The 19,165-nt window shown below is 39.6% G+C and overlaps 1 protein-coding gene and 1 pseudogene across 1 annotated transcript in view; both read right to left on the bottom strand.

The window, feature by feature from the left end:
• LOC117347325 (dynein heavy chain 6, axonemal-like) overlaps positions 1–19,165 on the bottom strand; it is a 2,502,256-nt gene that overhangs the window by 2,220,745 nt on the left and 262,346 nt on the right. Inside the window, 2 exon segments of the mRNA XM_033918113.1 lie at positions 2,368–2,536; positions 15,307–15,451. Of these exon segments, the coding sequence (XP_033774004.1) occupies positions 2,368–2,536; positions 15,307–15,451 (314 nt within the window).
• On the bottom strand, positions 8,965–10,819 carry LOC117359168 (annotated as a pseudogene).

Genomic DNA, 19,165 nt, shown 5'->3' with positions numbered 1-19,165 from the left:
GTGGGTTAGTGAATCATGAAGAGGAGGACCCAGGTCCATAAAAGCCACTCTAATCACTGCATTCATGGTGAAACCCAAACCCTTTTGTACTGCCATATAAGTGGCTCCTGCAGCCATAAGGGCTATTGGAGTGGTAGACAGGTAGATCTAGTAAATTCTAGGGGTGTTTTAGGGGGCTCACCTTGGCCTATAAGGGAGCTGTAGTGAGATGTTTATGTGGGACCCTTTTTTTGAAGTTCACAGCAGTGCCCTGTAAGGAATCCCACTACTCTGGTGCCATGTCTGGGTGTCCAGTCTATCACTTTTCTGGACACACCCAAAAGGTATTTTTCTAGGTGTTTGTGACTTGGACGAATTTTTGGGCGACAATGGGGTATAAAGATGGATGACTTAGCGGTCTGGGCAATCAGATGGCTGGACATACAGTTGGATGATTTAAAAAAAAAAATATATATATATATATATATATATATACACTAGTCTTTAAGCCCGTTACATTAACGGGTGCTAGAGACTCCTCTTCCTGTATAAAGTTGGTTTTTGTGTTTTTTTTCATTTTAGGCTTCCTCTTCCTTCCTTTCCTCTTCCCGTCCCACCTTTCGCTTTTTCAACCCCCTTGCATTTCCCTTTGCATAGTCTCCCTCGTGCTGTGATCTTGCTTCATCCGCTCCTTCTCCTGCGCAGGCCACCGGAGCAGAGAGAACGGGGCGGAGGGGGCTGCCGGCCAGGGCCGGCAGAGAGGAGCTAGACGGCTGGAGGAGTAGCAGCAGCCGCTGCCGATCACAGCCTCCGTCCCGCCTTCACCTACCTGGATTTGCTTTTTTTTCTTATAGTTTTCTTCACCGATTCTTTTGTTTCTTGCATTGCATCGGGAAGGTGGAGAGCGGCTTGCAAGGTTCGCTACAGCGGCTGGCGAACCTCAGCAGGCCGCTTTGAAGAGGACCGGCAGTGGGAAGGAGGAATCGCTGGCACACGTGCCTCCAGCTAGCGCAGGCACCATGAGGACTGGCACAGAAGCACACCTCACGCCACCAAGACTCACGTACTTTCGACAGCGCATGCGCGCTCTAGGGTTTTATTATTATAGATAGATAGATATAGATAAAAATTCATCATATATATATATATATATATATATATATATATATATATTGGACAAATTTTTCAAAAATGGACCTTTCTCCCTATCTGACTTTAGGTGACTTGTGGACTTAGGCCCAAAAAGGACCTAGACGTTTCTTTTGATTATGCCCCTCCACGGCTGGTATGATTATATCTACAATACAGGCACGTTCGTGGCTCCAAATAAGTGTGTTGTAGGCATCAAAATGCCTACATTTTGTAGTATATGCACATTGATGGAAACTCTGCAAGTACCTGTAAGGTTTGCATTAGTAATTTAATTCAATATGTATATCCGGTCTTTTCAGTCATGAAGAAATTATAAAGCAGAATACAAACAAATAAAAGCAATAAAAATACCATGACAGTGAAATTGAAAAATTAATTAGTGAATATTCAAAGCCCTTATCCAGCACTTAGCTGGTGCTGGTCATTCAGCAGCATTGGTATTGCAGAAGTCCCTGACAACAAAACTTTCTTCTTCTACCACCCAGTTCAGTGCCAAAATCTAAAATAGCATTAAGGACACCTACATTTGCCTGCTGTATGCTATTCCTAAGTAAGGTGCTCAGTGCTAGAAGTTATCACAGAGCTCCTAATTGCATTCCTTTGTCCCGGCCCTGTCCTTAGCTGAATCTACTTTTAAGATATCTCAGTTTAGATACATGTACCTTATAATTTAAATTGCTAAATTTAGGTTTTTGGAGATAACTAATATTTTAAATCTAGGTGCTTAACTCCTAAATCTTTTAAAAATCATTCTATTAATAGGAGTCAATGCTTTAAAGCCAATCACCATATAAATTTGCCAGATAGTCTGTGGTCCGTTTAGGTAGGACTGACATATATAGGGTCCTAAACTTGAATAGATAATTATTAGTTCAAAGTTAGGACTGTTATTTATGGAAATCAACTAAATTAATAAATTTACCCAGATAGCAACTGAATTTTGCCACTATACATATAAATTCATGCCCAGCCCCCAAGAAAATCTAGCCTCTCCTTTTCTACAATTTTCTTTTGGTTGCCTTGCATTTTCTTTAATTTAAAAAAAAAAAAAAGTTATTACATCTTCAGCATCTGCTGCTGACCATTTAAGTACTTTTAAATGTAAAATTATTCTATGTGTCTTTTGAATATAATTTATGGTAGATAAAATCTAAATTGAAACCATCATCATCATTCATGCTGTCCAGACTAAAGATTTATCAAAAAAGCTATTGATGTTTCTTGAAATAAATGTACCTTTTTATCTGCAACTCCCATTTCTTGTTGAATATTCCAGGTCTGTATAACATCCTGAGTAGGGGTCCGCTTGATCTTTTCAATCAAATAATTCAACAGAGTAGTGATTGAATTCACTGCCAGCACATGCATAGTAGTGACAATTAAGTAGTCAGCAAGGCGGATAAAACTTAAAGAAAGAAAATAACTATTACTTTTTACCTACCATAAATTTTGGATTATTCAACACAATATTTTTACGTGGAGGGGCATAATAAAAAAAAAACCATCTAAGTCCCCTTTTGGCCTAAGGCCTTAAATGTCAAAGTATAAGCAGGGAAAATGTCCATTAACAAAAAAACCTGTCCAAAACGAGGTTTTTTTGATAATGGCCTGCCTCTACATTCAGCTGTATAAATGCCCAGACCACCACTACGTCTAAACTTACACCATATCATCAACCTAAAAAAAGCCTAAGTCCCAAACCCCCAAAACCAGGGCTTTTAAGCGAAAGGAGGAGCCATTCTTTCGCCTAAAAGCTGGATTCTGTAACCAGTGTCTGTGAAAAACAACACCAGTTACAGAATCCCCCCCTCTACAACGATCGGGGCAAGAGGGAGCCCAAGCACTCTTGCCCCGGTGACTCCCCGAACCCCCGACTATGATCAGGGCAAGAGGGAGCCCAAGCCCTCTTGCCCCAGTGATTCCCCACCCCCCCCTACAATTACGATGGGGCCAGGAGGGAGCCCAAGCCCTCCTCGCCATGCGACCCCCACCTACAAGATCGGGCAGAATGGAGCCCAACCCCACCTGCCCAAGCGAACCTCCTACTCCCATCCGCACTAAGATAAGGACAGGAAGGATCCCAGGCCCTCCTATCCTCAATGCACCCCCCCCCACGAATGCCCCCCTGAACCCAATCGCCCCCCCCCGATCCGTGAGACCCCCCCTGCTGACCCCTCGATCCCCCACCCCCAATCCCCCCTACCTTAAAATCATTGGCCAGACGGACGGGTGCCAAGCCGTTGAATGGCTGGCCTTAGGGCCTGATTGGCCCAAATGGCTTAAATCCCACCCACAGGTGGGGCCTGAGGCACCTGGGACAACCAGAATAGGCCCAGTAGCCTTAGGCCCCTCCTGTGGGTGGGGCCTTAGGCATATGGGCCGGGTTGGTAAAACTGGCCAGCAAAAATAAAATTGAAAGTCATAGCAATTTCTTTATTTCTTTTTTTAAATTCTTTATTCATTTTATAATTCACAAGTGTACAGTAAATATCAAACAATTAGAATACAATATCACTTGAAAATCTGCCATATCATACAACAAAAGGATATAATCCCCACCCCCTTCCACTTCCATATACAACAAAAAAAAATATACCACATGAATATAATATCTTATCATTCATATATATTATTAATAGAAATCCAACCCCCCCCCGATCCACATGTAAGAATTAAAATTGGGAAAAGTGTAAATTATTCATTATAATAATTTAAAAATGGCCCCCATACATCCTTAAATTTATTATAGTAACCTTTTTGAACTGCCAACGCTCTTTCCATTTTAAACACATGACATACTGAATTCCACCAGAAACAATAATTCAACCTTGTACAATCTTTCCAGTTATAAGTTATTTGTTGAATGGCAACTCCTGTCAATATCATCAAAAGCTTATTATTATTAGCAGATATTTGAGGCTTAGCTCTCATCAGCATGCCAAATAAAATTGTGTCGTATGATAATGCTACATAATTTTCCATTAATGATTTATTTGATCCCAAATAGAGATCCAAAAATTTTTAATGAATGGACAATAAAACAAGTGATCTAAAGTTCTAGCATCAAGGTTACAATGCCAACATCTATTAGACCTAGAGCAATCCATTTTTTGTAAACGAACAGGGGTCCAGAGTGCTCTATGCAACAGGAAAAACCATGTTTGCCTCATAGAAGCAGACATTGTACACTTCAACCTCCAGGACCAAATATGTGACCACTGAGATGCATTAATTTGATGCTTAATCTCAATGCTCCAGTTTTTGGTTTCTTATTTACATAGCCAGATAATAATTTATACCACTGCGTGGCTTGGTGACCCAAGAAGTTTGCCTGAAAGCATAGGAAATCTAAACTAAATTGATTATTAAGAGATTTCCATTCAGGGAACCCTGCCTGAATAGCCTGCTTCAGATGCAACCATTTATAACTTTGTTTTTTATCAAGACCAAATTTTATTTGCAACTGTGAAAAATCCAGCAGTTTACCATCAGATATAACCATCATTTAAGGTTTGTATATCTGCTTTAATCCAATCCTTCCAGACAATCTTAAAACCGCCAATTTGGATCCTGGAGTTTAGCCAGATAATTTTGATATGTAGATTTTTGAATTGGAAGAGGTGTTAAATTATTAACATATTTTAAAGTTTTCCTTGTGTCCATTAATATCTTATTTTTTTTCCGCAACCTAGGCATTTTAATACTGAGAAGATGACGAAACCTAATAGGAAACATGAGCTGCCAATCAGGTAGCTTTTCCATGAGTTCTGGGAGGACTCAATATATACCTTGGTGCAAGATATAGGATTGATGGTACCTATAGAAATTTGGAAAATTTACCCCACCCTCAGCAATTGGCTTTTGTAAGGTCACTAAAGCAATTTTTACTCTTTTACCCAGCCAAATAAATTTAGACAAAATACTGTTTAACTTTTTATAAAAAGACCCCTGAAAAAAAACTGGTATCATACCCATTTGGTAACAAACCACAGGCAATATCATCATCTTTACAGTTTGGACTCTTCCCCACCAAGATAGATGCTACGGATTCCATTGTTCACACAATTCTGTAACTTTTTGTAATAAAGTTTTTTCATTCACTCTCATTGTCTCCTCAAATGTGTTTTTTAGCCAAATACCTAAATATTTTTATTCCTTCCTCCTTCCAAATAAAAGGAAATGAATCAAATAAACCTTTTATACAGTGCACATTTAAAGGAAGAATTTCTGACTTATTCCAATTTCTCAATCAAATCAAGCAAACATGGAATGGTTGTTTCAGGATTCCTCAAATGAAGCAGTATATCATCTGCATAAGCAGATACCTTATATTCTTTTCCAGAATATGGAATACCCTGTATTTCCCCTACCTGTTGAATAGCTAATAACAAGGGTTCAAGTACTATATCAAAAAGCAAAGGAGACAGAGGACAACCTTGTCTAACCCCCCTTTGCAGCTTAAAAGACTCTGAAAAATTATTATTAATATATAATCTAGAACAGGGGAGCTATACAACGCTTGAATCATTTGTATAAATCCTGAACCCATACCAAACCACTCCATAGCCTGGTACATAAAGATCCATTCTACTCGATCAAAAGCCTTTTCCGCAACTAAGGACACAGAAAAGGCCAGATCTTTAAGGTCCTTTGTTAAATATAACATCTGAAGAGCCAATCTGGTATTATTAGAAGAGTGTCTTTGAGCAAAAAAACCTGTTTTGTGCATTACAATTATGTAAGGAAGAGCCTTGGCCAAACGTAAAGCCAAAAGTTTAGCCAATAATTTCCCATCAACATTAATTAAAGAAATAGGCCTGTAATTTGAAACCAAAGTAGGATCTCTATTTGGCTTTCGGCAAAACAATAGTTAATGATTCTGCCATAGTACCTGTAATACAACCTTTATTTAGTTGTGTCAAATATAAGTTTAATAAATGAGGTAATAAGATAATTTGAAAAGATTTATAAAACTCTACAGTATAACCATCACCACCTAAAGCGGTCCCAACTCTAAGAGACTTCAATGCTGTTTGTAATTCTTTTAGTGATATAGACTCTTCTAAACTTCTTTTTATATGATCTGGAACCTTCAGACCCTCAATTAATTTTAAAAAATCAATGCCATCCTTTTCCCTATCCAAATAAGGCTCAGAAGAATAAAGGGCTTTATAGAAATTTAAAAATTGTTTTAAAATAGGACCAATTTGAGAATGTGTATCCCCTTTTTCATCTTTAATTATACTAATTTTTGTTTTCCTTTTCTTTACTTTAAGATAATTAGCCAATAATCTTCCCGCCTTATTAGAGCTTCCATAATACAGAGCTTGATGTGAAAAAATATCATTTCTTGCTAATTTAGAAGAAATCTCATTATAATTACATTTAGTTTTTAAAAGAGCTTGTAATGTGGAATGCTCCCATTTATCAATTAATTTTGCCTCTAAAATCTTAATCTCTTTTTCTAAGTTAGAAAATTGCATTTTTATTTGTTTCTTAACATAAGCTGAATATGAAATGATTTGCCCTCTTATGGTTGCCTTAAAAGCATCCCATAAAGGTTCTATAGAGATTTTCTCTGTATTATTTATTTGAAAATATTCAGTAATTTTTAATTGAATAATCTTCACAAAATTTTGAATCTGCAAGCAATGTATTATCAAATCTCCATACTGGTCTACTATTATCATTATCAATAACATTAAATTCAACCCACACACCCCCATGATCAGACAAAATAATTGGATCAATGGAGGCTTGTGAAACCTGATGTATTAAATTATCTGAAATAAAAACATAATCTATTCTTGAAAAAGATTATGAACATGAGAACAAAAAGAAAATTCTCGATCATTAAAATGAAGAATACGCCATATATCTTTTAAATTAGAAGATTGTACAAAATTATCTAACCCTAATGACTTTATAACTTTACTAGGTTTTTTATCCAATAAAGGATTCATAACTGCATTGAAATCTCCCGCCACTACTAAATTAGAAGCAGCCAGTAGCAAAATCAACTGTTGTAGAGACTTATAGAACTTTATTTGGTTCGAATTGGGGGCATATACATTGAAAAGCGACAAAGTAGTATTACCCATACTCATGTTAACATGCAACCATCTTCCTAATGGATCAGAAGCTATCATACTAAACATTGCATTATATTTTTTTATTGACCAAAATAGCAACTCCAGCCTTTTTCCCCACTGCAGGGGCAAAAAAACCAATGTTTCACCCAATTCCCCTCCAGCTTTTTAGATTCTTCAGCAGACAGATATAACAGATATCCGCATTCTGATGTTTTAAGAATAAGAGCGTTTTTTTCCTCTTAATCGGATGGTTTAGACCATTTACATTTAACGAAAATATTTTCAATAACATTATAACTTATTATGTATTGAACCTCCAAAAATCTTTAAGCAAAGAAAATTATATTGAAAATAAATTATACTAACACTTTTCCCAAAATCAAATGTGAAAACACAAACCCCCACCTATCCACTACCCCCAAATTTGAAACCCCCACCCTTCCCCTCCCATCCCTCCCAAATCAAAAGTGAAAACTTGGAGACACACATGTGGATTCAGGTAACGAAAAATCCCCTACGGAATATATTGTTATACTTTATTATCAAAATACAATAAGCTATTTATTTTATATCACCCCAAATTATATATAAATGAAATTATCATACTTATAAATGAAATACTCAAAATCATTACCATTCATATATATCTAGATATCCCATATATAACATTAAATCTATTATTTGGACAAAAAATGATTCATTCAATACCTAAAAAAATCATATATAATTACCAAATGACTAAGTAATTTATGTATGTAAGTATATATCTCTAACATAAATTTTCATTCTTCAATCTCATTACTACTATAAAGATAATCAGTAAGTAATAAAAGATTATCCTAGTAATTAAAGTTACCTCCTCATCAATAATAATGTTACTCAATACACACAAATAAAACCCATTTAAAGCCGAATCTCACTGTAAATCATGTACTAAAAATTATATTAAATACATCACCCAAAATCATATGTAATACACAGAATATTCTATTCTGTTTCCTTACTGGAACCACATAAAATGTGACTAGCTCTATCTATCTTTATGCTGTGTAACCAGATGTTAAACAAAAGGTCAACATCAATATTCCATCACGTACTACCAGAAAGGACAAGTTAACAGCTATTAGAAGAAACATAAATAGAAAAAACATTCAAAGAATGTTACCATAAATGTAATTTTATCTTTATATTTGAAGTCACTGAAACAAGCAATAAAATGCAATAATGACCCACCTATTATAATACCAATATATCTTACATAGCTAAAGGAAATTAAAAATTAAACAAAATTAAAAAGATCAGACAACCTCTTCCTTTAAGTAAAAATAGGCTTTCACAATATATCATACTTATCAGCTCCTAGAAATTGCATTAGGTTTAATAAATAACCCACACCAGCACTTCCAGTAAATATATCATGTTAGGAATGTACAATATTCTCTCTGACTCAGTCCATAAATATACCCTCAAATACGTTCATACATAAGGTTTCTGCTTCCTTTCGAATAATAAACACAAGAATTCAAGGTGCAAAAGTTTTTGTACTGTACTCAAATCCCTCTCGCCTTAGAAATTTAATTTCTTCAAACTGACAAATGATGACTCTTTCTGAAGAATGGACTTAATGAACATTCCAAAATTTGCATACTGACATTCTTGAATGACTTTAGAGAGTTCTTATAATGAGTGGAGCAACTGCTATTACCTTTTCCCAGTTCTCAGATTCATGTCACTGCCTCTTTCATTGCGTGATGCAGTTGTCACCCAATGTCCTGGGCATAACGGTCCGATATCACTGTCCGTAAATCCTCAATATCTTTGTGCAGTTGTTTTTACTTCTGCCAATTTCTTTGTGATAACTGTTGGGTCCTGAATATCCTTTTGCTCATCAATGGAAGACTGTGCAGAGTGTATGCCCAAAGAAGCAGCGAGAGGTTGGGATCTTTGCCTGAGCCTGCTGTGTTACAACGCTGCAGACAGACTGTAGATCTTGAGGCAGCGAACCAACTCCTGATGAAGCTGCAATGTGAGCTGGCCAGAATTCACCTAAAAGCAGTGTTTTGTGGTCAATCTGTTGTAGCCGCTCCTGTACTGTCAGGTATTTTTCCATCAGATCTTGGTTCTGCAATGAAAGCCTTTCACTGCCGCTCGCAGCTGCTGGAGCATAACATCCTTTGTCCTCACTTCCTCTTTCAGAGCTTGAACTGTGCCCTCTTCTTAAAGCCACTTGCTCCTGCAGATTTTTAATGCATAAAGACATGGGTGGGTGGGGCCTTAGGCACATGGGCCGGGTTGGTAAAACTGGCCAGCAAAAATAAAATTGAAAGTCATAGCAATTTCTTCCAGGTCAATCAAAAACTCAGATGGATAATTTCAGATTTGCTCTAGAGTTGGAGGGATTTAAAAAATATTTTTGTGGGCACTGTTCTTCCTGGATTAGCACGTTTGGCATGAAGATGGGGATTGGACAGCCATCTTAAGATTTGGAGTAGCGTATTTGCATGAAGATGTTATCATTTTGTTTGACTGATTTTGGGGGGTTTGTTTTTTTAAAAAATATATTGTTTTTGAAGGGAGGTTTGTCTTTCTTTTTTTTATGCCATCTTTCTTGATATTGTCTTGATACTACGTGTAAGAATGCTGTCCTGACATGGTTAACACCCAATTGGGAGAATTATTAAACTGCACAAACACTGGGAGTTACTACCTGCTGGTGAGCCTCTTTGGACATTTTCTCTTGTTTGTATGCTTATTTGTTGTTGCTTTGTGAGGAACATTAAGGCCAGGACAAATTCTCCTTCAGCTGGAAAAACAACTGCGGGTTGCCCCAGGGCTCCCCGCTATCTCCGACCCTATTTAATATCTACCTTATCACATTGGGACATTTGCTACAAAGCCTAAAACTCAACTTTTACATTTACGCTGATGACATTACTGTAGTGCTACCACTAATCTGTCTGTCGTCAGACTCTATTAATCTCTTAACCAACACCCTAAAGCAAATAGAGCTTTGGATGATGGCCTTCAAACTAAAACTGAACACAGAAAAAACTAAATTTTTCCTGGCATCTCCCAATGAAAAGATAAAAGACAACACGATTCACGTGAATGGCCGTGATTACGAAATTGACCAAACTATAAAATACTAGGAGTCACCCTTGACAAACACCTAACCCTGGAAAAGCATACAGATTTAATGTTCAAAAAAAGTATATCAGTCCTATGGAAGCTCCGCACCATTAAAAAATACTTCGATGATTCATCCTTTCGATTACTTGTACAATCAATCATCCATCTTGAGTATGCTGGATTACTGCAACATTATATATCTGGGAGCTTATAAGAAGACACTTAACAAGCTGAGATTAATTCAGAACACTGCGGTCCGGCTCATCTTTGGTTTAAAAAAATGGGAACATATTACCCCATACTTCCAGATACTTCACTGGTTGCTGGTGGAATCCAGAATACTCTTCAAGTTTGCCTGCATCAGCTACAAAGCTATCTTTGGGATGCTACCAACTTACCTCACCTCTCAATTCATCCTCAACAGCTCTAATAAGAGCTCTCACAGAATAAATTTCTTTATTACCCATCCCTGAAATCATGTCTTTACAAGAAGTTCCTAGACAGAATGTTATCATTCCAGGCAACCAAACTGAACACATGGCTCGTAAAACCCATTCTCGAGGCCACTTCTTACGCCGACTTCAGAAAATCATTGAAGAACCGTCTCTTTAACAAATTCTAATTCCTAATTCTTGCCCAATCCCCCTCAGCTATCCTAGTCCCAATCCCCAATTCTCTTGATTTTAGATTAACTCATCCTTCTTCTCATTTGTAAAGGTATTCCACCCAAATTGTTTTCCCCTGCACCCCAATCTCTGACTAGATACTTCCTTTTGATTCAAACCATCTTGGTTCTCTTCCATTTGCAATTTGTATCCCAGAAAGTACTTTTTCTGTTCCCCTTACATCTCATACTCTCATTGTATGTAACTTGTTGTAAACCGCTTTGAACTAATGGTATAGCGGTATATAAGAAATAAAATTATTATTATTATTATTGAGAAAGCTGAGTGCGAAACAGGGCTGCTGTTGAGCCTGGCGATTGATGTGTGGACTGTTTCCTTACATTAAGCCATTTTTTTAAATTGGGGGATTTTTTTTTTGGGGGGGGGGATTGGATTTGCCCTGCAATACTTCTATATGGAAGAATATTAGTTGCAATCTTCTGAGGTCTCTTTCTCCACTTTTATTGAAATTGATTGTTATCTTCTTGTAGGGGTCATTTACTATATTACATTACATTAGGGATTTCTATTCCGCCATTACCTTGCAGTTCAAGGCGGATTGCAAAAGAATTATCCAAGATGTATTACAACAAGAACTTACAAAAAAGAAATAAAAATTGGTCATTTTCAAAAAGAGTAAGAAATGGGTAAGGTTATTTGTTTGGGGTAGTTGGCTTTAGTGAGAGGTGGAGTTTGAGACTTGCGGTATTATTTCTTTTTCAGAGTTTTCTTGAAGAGTATGGTCTGTATTTCTTTTCTAAAAGTCTTGTAGTCGAGGGATGCTGTCAGTAGATTAGCGATTTGATTGTCTAGTTTGGTTGCTTGAGTGGCCAGGAGGCCATCATATAGTTTTTTTCCGTTTGACCTCCTTAATTGGGGGGTATGAGAATGGGGTGTGAGTTTTCCTATGTCTGGTTGCGGTGTTGTGGATGAGGCGGTTATTCAGGTAGTTTGGTTTGTCTCCATATAAAGTCTTAAATAGTAGGCAGTAGAATTTAAATTGTATTCTTGCAGGGATCGGAAGCCAATGCAATTGGAGATATGCTTCTGTAATGTGATCATGTTTCTTTAATGAGTAGATGAGTCTTAGTGCTGTGTTTTGGATAGTTTGTAGTTGTTTTGTTATGGTTGTAGGGCATGGGAGGTAGAGGATATTACAGTAGTCAAGTAGGCCTAGTATTAAGGACTGAACTATGAGCTGGAATTGAGTTTTTCTCGAAGAATTTCTGAACTTGTCTTAAGTTTCTCATGACTAAGAATGACTTTTGTATTGTTTTGTTGATTTGCGGTTGCATGGTGCAGCATCTGTCGATAGTTATTCCTAGAAGTTTTAGGGTGGTTTGTATGGGGTAGTTGATTGCGTTAATTGCAATGTTGGTTATGGTTGGTATTTTGTTGTTTTCTAGGAGGATGAATTTCGTTTTATCAGGGTTCAATTTCAGTTTGTGATCTTTCATCCAGGTTGCTATTGATTTTAGTGTTTGATATATTGTGTTTGTCATGGAGAGTTCAGGTTGATCAAAGGGTATGAGAATGGTAATGTCATCGGCATAGCTGTAGGAGGTTATGCCTTGTTTGTCCAGGTGAGAGCTGAGGGAGGCTGTATAGAGATTGAAGAGAGTCGGGGATAGAGGGGATCCTTGGGGAACTACACAGGGGTTTGACCAAGGTTCAGATTTTTGTTTGTCTGATTTTACTCTATAGGTTCTTGATTTAAGGAATCCTTCAAGCCATGTGTATACTTTATCTGTGATACCTATTGTATCCAGGATTTGTAGTAGAATGTTATGGTCCACCAAGTCGAATGCAGCGGTAAGGTCTAGTTGTATGAGCATCATTTTTTTTCCTGTGCTGAGATGTTGTCTGGCTGTGTCCAAGAGAGATCCTAGTAGTGTTTCCGTGCTGAAGTTGTTTCTGAAGCCGGATTGTGTGGGATGGAGTATGTTATGGTTTTCTAGGTAATTGGAGAGGAATTTGGCAACTAGTCCTTCTATTATTTTGAAGTAGAGTGGAATAGAGGCAATGGGTCTGTAGTTGGCTATCGGTCCTTTGGGGTCTTTGAGGATCGGGGTGATGATGATTTCGCTGAGGTTGGTAGGGTAGTGGCTGTTTATTAGCGAGATTTGTATCCAGTTTAGAAGAAGAGCGCGGAATTTTGTGCTGGATGTTTTTAGGAGATATGGTGGACAGTTGTTGAGGTCACAGGATGCATGGCTGTATTTTTTGTAGTATTTGTTGAATTCAGGCCATTGTATGTTGGGGAATTGAGACCATATTCTATCTGCTGCAGTAGAATATCTATGGGGAGAATTGTGAATTCGTTAGGATGGGTAGAGGTGTCATTGAGGGTAGATCTTGCATTGGTAATTTTATTTTGGAAGTGTTCTGCTAATAGAGTGGCTGAGGGGGGATAGTATTGTTAGTGGTCAGGTAGGGCTTGGTGTCTGTTAGGGTTTTTAGAATTTGGAATAGTTTTTTTGGTGTCTTGGGTTTCAGTGCCTATTAGGTTGGTGTAGTATGCTTTTCTCTTGTCCTTTAATTGTGATTTGTATTGTTTGTTGATTTTTTTTCCAGGCAGATTTTGTATGATACGAGTTCGATTTTCTCCATTTTCTCTCTAGTTGTCTACATTGTCTTTTGAGTTGTAGCAGTTCGGAGTCGAACCATTTATCTGATCTCCTGCTGGGTCTGGATTTGGTTTGCAGTGGGGCTAAATCATCAAGGGTGTTGGAGCAAAGTCTTTCCCAATGTAAGATGAAGTCCTTGGGGTTGTTTTCTAGAATAGTTTCATCTATTTTAGACCAGAATATGGAGGGTTCAATGTGTTTGCGTGAGGTGTATGTTACTTTATTGAGTCATGTCATGAAATTTAGACACATAAGGCCCTGATTCTGCAAAGTGCGTCCCGATTTTATGCAGCTGTAGACATCCTACATAATCAGCCAATCGGGATGCACGTTTAAAAAAAAAAAATGCTCCCCAGGCAGGCTGCCTATATTGAAGGTGCCTTTGGGAGACTATGGAGGCCTGCAAGACCGCCTAAGCTTGCCTAAGGGCCTTAGGTGAACCTAGGCAGTTCTACGTGTCTCCCTAGTAGAGGAAGAGACGCTTACAATCAAGCCAGAACCTAAGTACCCCATATTTCAAGAGAAATTGAAGACTTTCCATTTTGAGAACATATACTTCATCAATACTTAAGCATGCTCTTCCACAGAAACCTACACAGCATTTCCTCTTCCAGAAACCACAAGAGCTCCCTCCCCAAATTCTACATACATAATCGCACCAATCTACTTGTATCTAACTCAACTGTATTGTACTTCATCCTGCTGTACTGTAATTCTAATGACAGCTTAGTGTCCCCCTCTTTTGAATGATTACTATATCTCCTATCTCTGGTAACTACCTCATATACTGCTTACTTTATATTTCATTGTTGTAACTCCTAAACGTAATGTAAACTTCTTGATTTGTATGTCGCTTTGAACCTAGATAGGCACAGAGCAACCCAGAAATTGAAGATTAGATCAGAGTGTAAGGCAGATGCATGCTACTCCTAATTAGTGCCAATTAACTGTAATTGATTGTTAGCACCTAATTGGCTAATGTGAGGGACTTTGGAGCACTTCTGAATCCAGTTGTGGTTCTGGGGAGGTGCAAAGAATATCATATTAATTAATTTATGCACACATCTGTGATCTACAATTTGGATGCCCAAATTTGGACAACTTATACAGAATCAAGGGGAATGTGTGGGTAATAAATGTTCCAATAAATAGAAATAAATGTGTGTATATTATAAAACTAACCTCCACATGACTAAGAAAGCCAAAATATCTTCAATAAGTATATGATCTAAAGTACAAAAATAAGGCCTCAAGTTTTCCTGAGTATGGATAATTTATAATTTCTAGGTCATATTTGTCTTATATATTAATATAATCACTTTCATATATAAGAATTACTGTGTATATTTCTTTTAGTAGTGTATTACTTTCTTGATTATTTTTTATTTTTGATGTTTATAAAATATGAAATGGTCCTCCATTAATGTGGGCTAGAGGGATAATGATGTTATTTTTGAAATGTAAATAAGGTTGACAACCTTTTTCTTTATGTCTGTAAATTTCCATTTCCTTGCTGAAATGGCAAAAGTTTGAAATAAAAGCAATAAATAAAAATTTTAAAAAAGAATTACTGTGTAATAAGAACTTATCAGGAACTTCTGAAAATTTTTTTTCCATAACAGTGATAAGTATATAAAAGCTGCTGGTGGTACATATACTAACCATGTTAGCCTTCTACAGTGAGATCTTTTGTTAGCTTGCTGTGTGTAGGTTGATTTGTCAGCTGATTCTCCGTAAAGATCTCCATCAAAATGAGGAAGAACAAGATGTTCTGAGGCTAAGGATCCTTTTACCATACTCATTAATTCTATGAAAAGATAAAGCATATTATATAAATTGTTTAGTTTATTTACATTTATAATTCACCTTATCTTATAAATTTCTATAAAATAAGCAATAAATCAATACAAGAGCCATCAGCACTGAATATAAGCAAAAGCAAGCACAATAATACAACATAAACATAACAGTAGAAATTTCATAAGAGTGCCTATTTTAGAACTCCTAAAAATGTACTTATTTTATGCAGACAACATAGGCACTTTGGCCTAGATTCTCTAAAAGTGCGTCCCGATTTTAGGCAGCTGTAGGCGTCCTACAGCTGTCTAATCGGCCAATCGGGATGCACGTTTTTTTAAAAAAAATGCTCCCCAGGCAGGCCGCCTATATTGAAGGCGAGGCCCGCAAAACACCTAGGCCCTGATTCTGTATAGGACGCCCGGGAGAGGCGTCCTATTCAGAATCGGCCTAAACTAAACCCGATTCTGTAAACCGGCGTCCATGTTACAGACGCGGGTTAGAGAATCGGGTTAGATTAGACACGGCCCGCTACACTTATCGCGGCAAGGGATCTCTGTGCCGCTATAAGTATAGCGGGCCGCGGCCCCCTGACCGATCACTGGCAGGAGGGTGCCCAAACCCTCCTGCCCGAAGACGCACCCCCCTCCCCGACACTACCGACCGCCCCCCCCCCCCCGACACTACCGATCACCGCCCCCCCCCGACAATATCGGTCGCTGGCAGGAGGGTGCCCAATTCCTCCTGCCCGAAGACGCACCCCCCCCCGGCGCTAACAATCCCCACTCCACCAAACCTGTTCTTACAGATGGGTCTTGCACGTCGAGCAAGCAGGCACGCCTCGTCGAAATGAGGCGGGCCCGCCCCTTCCCGACCCATCCCGCCGAAGCCTAAGGTCTGATTGGCCCAGGCTCTAGAAGCCTGGACCAATCAGGCCTTAGGAATAGCGGGTCCGCCCATCCCTACTAAGTCTAAGGTCTGATTGGCCCAGGCTCTAGACCAATCAGACCTTAGACTTAGTAGGGATGGGCGGACCCGCTATTCCTAAGACCTGATTGGTCCAGGCTTCTAGAGCCTGGGCCAATCAGACCTTAGGCTTCGGCGGGATGGGCCGGGAAGGGGCGGGCCCGCCTCATTTTGACGAGGCGTGTCTGCTTGCTCGACGTGCAAGACCCATCTGTAAGAACAGGTTTGGTGGAGTGGGGGTTGTTAGCGCCGGGGGGGGTGAGTCTTCGGGCAGGAGGGCTTGGGCACCCTCCTGCCAGCGACCGATATTGTCGGGGGGGGATCGGTAATGTCGGGGGGGCGGTCGGTAGTGTCGGGGGGGGCGGTCGGTAGTGTCGGGGGGGATGTGTCTTCGGGCAGGAGGGTTTGGGCACCCTCCTGCCAGTGATCGGTCAGGGGCCACGGCCCGCTATACTTATAGCGGCAGAGAGATCCCTTGCCGCGATAAGTATAGCGGCCGCGTTTACTTACAATGTAGACCAGCATTTTGCTGGCCTACATTTTTAAGCTTCTCATCTACTAGGGAGACGCGTAGGGCCGCCTAGGTTCAGCCTAAGGCCCTTAGACGAGCTTAGGCATCTTGCGGGTCTCCCTAGGCTCCGGAGGCGCCTTCAGGCCTGCCTGGGGAGCATTTTTTTTTTTAAAAACGTGCATCCCGATTGGCTGATTAGACAGCTGTAGGACGCCTACAGCTGCTTAGCATCCCGATTGGCTGATTAGACAGCTGTAGGACGCCTACAGCTGCTTAAAATCGGGACGCACTTTTAGAGAATCTGGGCCTTTATGTGCTTTTATAAAATAGACTCCTACAATGAACTCCAAATGTTCAAAAGCTCTTGCCTGTATTGGATATCTCAATTTGGGATTGCTTTTATGAATTTGCTTCTCTATTTTATGTTGTATGTTATTTTTTGAAAGTGGATATGTCTATTTAAGTAAGCAAATTTAATTATTCAACAAGCCTAATCAGCACCAATAATTGGCAATTAACACCTCATAATTGGCACTAATTAGAAGTTACATTCACCACTTGGTAGATGGGTTCTATAAAGTGCCATGCATCAGTTCTAGGGTTAGATTCACAAACCTGCGTCCGATCCGGGCAGTCCGATGGATTCTTCAATTTCAAATATGCAGATGGGGGTGATTGGAGGAATGCCTCCATCTGCCGGCACGGATCGCTGGTGTGCAATCCTGACGCACACACAGATCATCTGTAGATGGTCTGCACATGCGTCTAACCCATCCGAGCTGTGACTTTTTAAAAAAAATATTTTTTACTTTTAAGCCCAGTGAGCCCATGGTTTTAACCCTCTTTAAACCCGTGGGTTAAAACCACGGGCTCTTAGTGCGGGTAAGGGCAGCCGAGATTTGGGGCAGCAGGCAGGAAAGATCCGGGGATGAGCAGGGCGGCAATTTCGGGGCAGAGCAGGCAGGAGAGATCGTGGAAGAGCAGGGTGTCAATTCAGGGCAGAGCAGGCAGGAGAGATCGGAGAAGAGCAGGGCGGTGATTCGGGGCAGAACAGGCAGGAGAGATCCGAGGAAGAGTCTTGGGGCAGCAGGCAGGAGAGATTCAGGGCAGCAGAGAGCTGGGCGTACAGAGAGCAGGACTTCAATGGAGCTGGAGAGTCGGAAAGCTGTTTGCGACTGGTCCCCAGCAGTCGCTTCTTGGGTTGATCGGCCAGCCCAGTCAGTTTTACAATTTCGTTAGTGAATTACGTCCCTTTCTACTTTGCATGCGTTTCCCATCATTTGCATGCACAGATCGGAAGTGGATCGCAGGAGAGGTTAGTGAATCGGGCCGGAGGGAAATCTGGTCGCAAAGGGGTAGCAAACCGATCAGTACATGATAGGTTTGCTTTGTGAATCTAGCCCCTAGTGTGCAAATCTGAAAAGGGGGTCTGGTCAGGGGAGAAGCATAGTCAAATCACGGGCATTAACATTTATGTGCACTGTTACAGAATATGCCTGATGTGCGCAAAAGTTAGGTGCAGGTATTTAGGCCTGGTTTTTCTTGGCCTAAATGGGTGCGCTTAAAAGTTATTACATGCACTGTCACTATAACTTCTATAGAATCATGCTAGGCACCAGTTTTTTGGTTGATAGTCAAAACAGCAGATCAGCCAAAGTGAAGTAACCAAAAATCAGTTTATTGTTTCAGAGACACAGTACCCATAGAAAGACCCGACACAGGCCATGTTTCACCCATCAAGAGATACATCAGGAGATTAGCAAAACCAAGGGTTGTTGAAAAACAGCATCACCAAAACATTGCAGTACTCCAAAGTCAAACTAAACAGCTGGTTGCTCTGTAAACTCAGAGATTAGGTCAGGAGTAAGATATGGGGTGCCTGCTGGTGAGAGGGTTGCCTTGAAGGGCTTTGGAATGGAGAGGGTTGTTCCAGGGGAAGCTCATGGGGGGAAAGGTGACTGGATGATTAAGTACCACCAACAGGAGGCTAATGGGGGGAAGCTGGCATCAAAATGTCAGTGGTTACATCAAAATGTCAGTGGTTACAATTGCCTTTACAGTGGGACCCAATATAATGACGATTTTGGATATGTTTGCCTGCATTATAATTGAGTCTGCATAATAATCAAACCATCAATACAGTAAAGTATTTTGACAGAAACTAAAACTGTGCGGAATTACAACACAAAGTTTGGGCAGAAATAGCATGAGGTAAGAAATGGAGTCCTACCTATAAGTGATTCATTG

This window comes from Geotrypetes seraphini, chromosome 1 (assembly GCF_902459505.1).
Source record: "Geotrypetes seraphini chromosome 1, aGeoSer1.1, whole genome shotgun sequence".
Lineage (NCBI taxonomy): Eukaryota > Metazoa > Chordata > Amphibia > Gymnophiona > Dermophiidae > Geotrypetes > Geotrypetes seraphini.
Note: the sequence above shows the minus strand (reverse complement) of the source record. Positions and strands in the feature narration are given on the sequence as shown.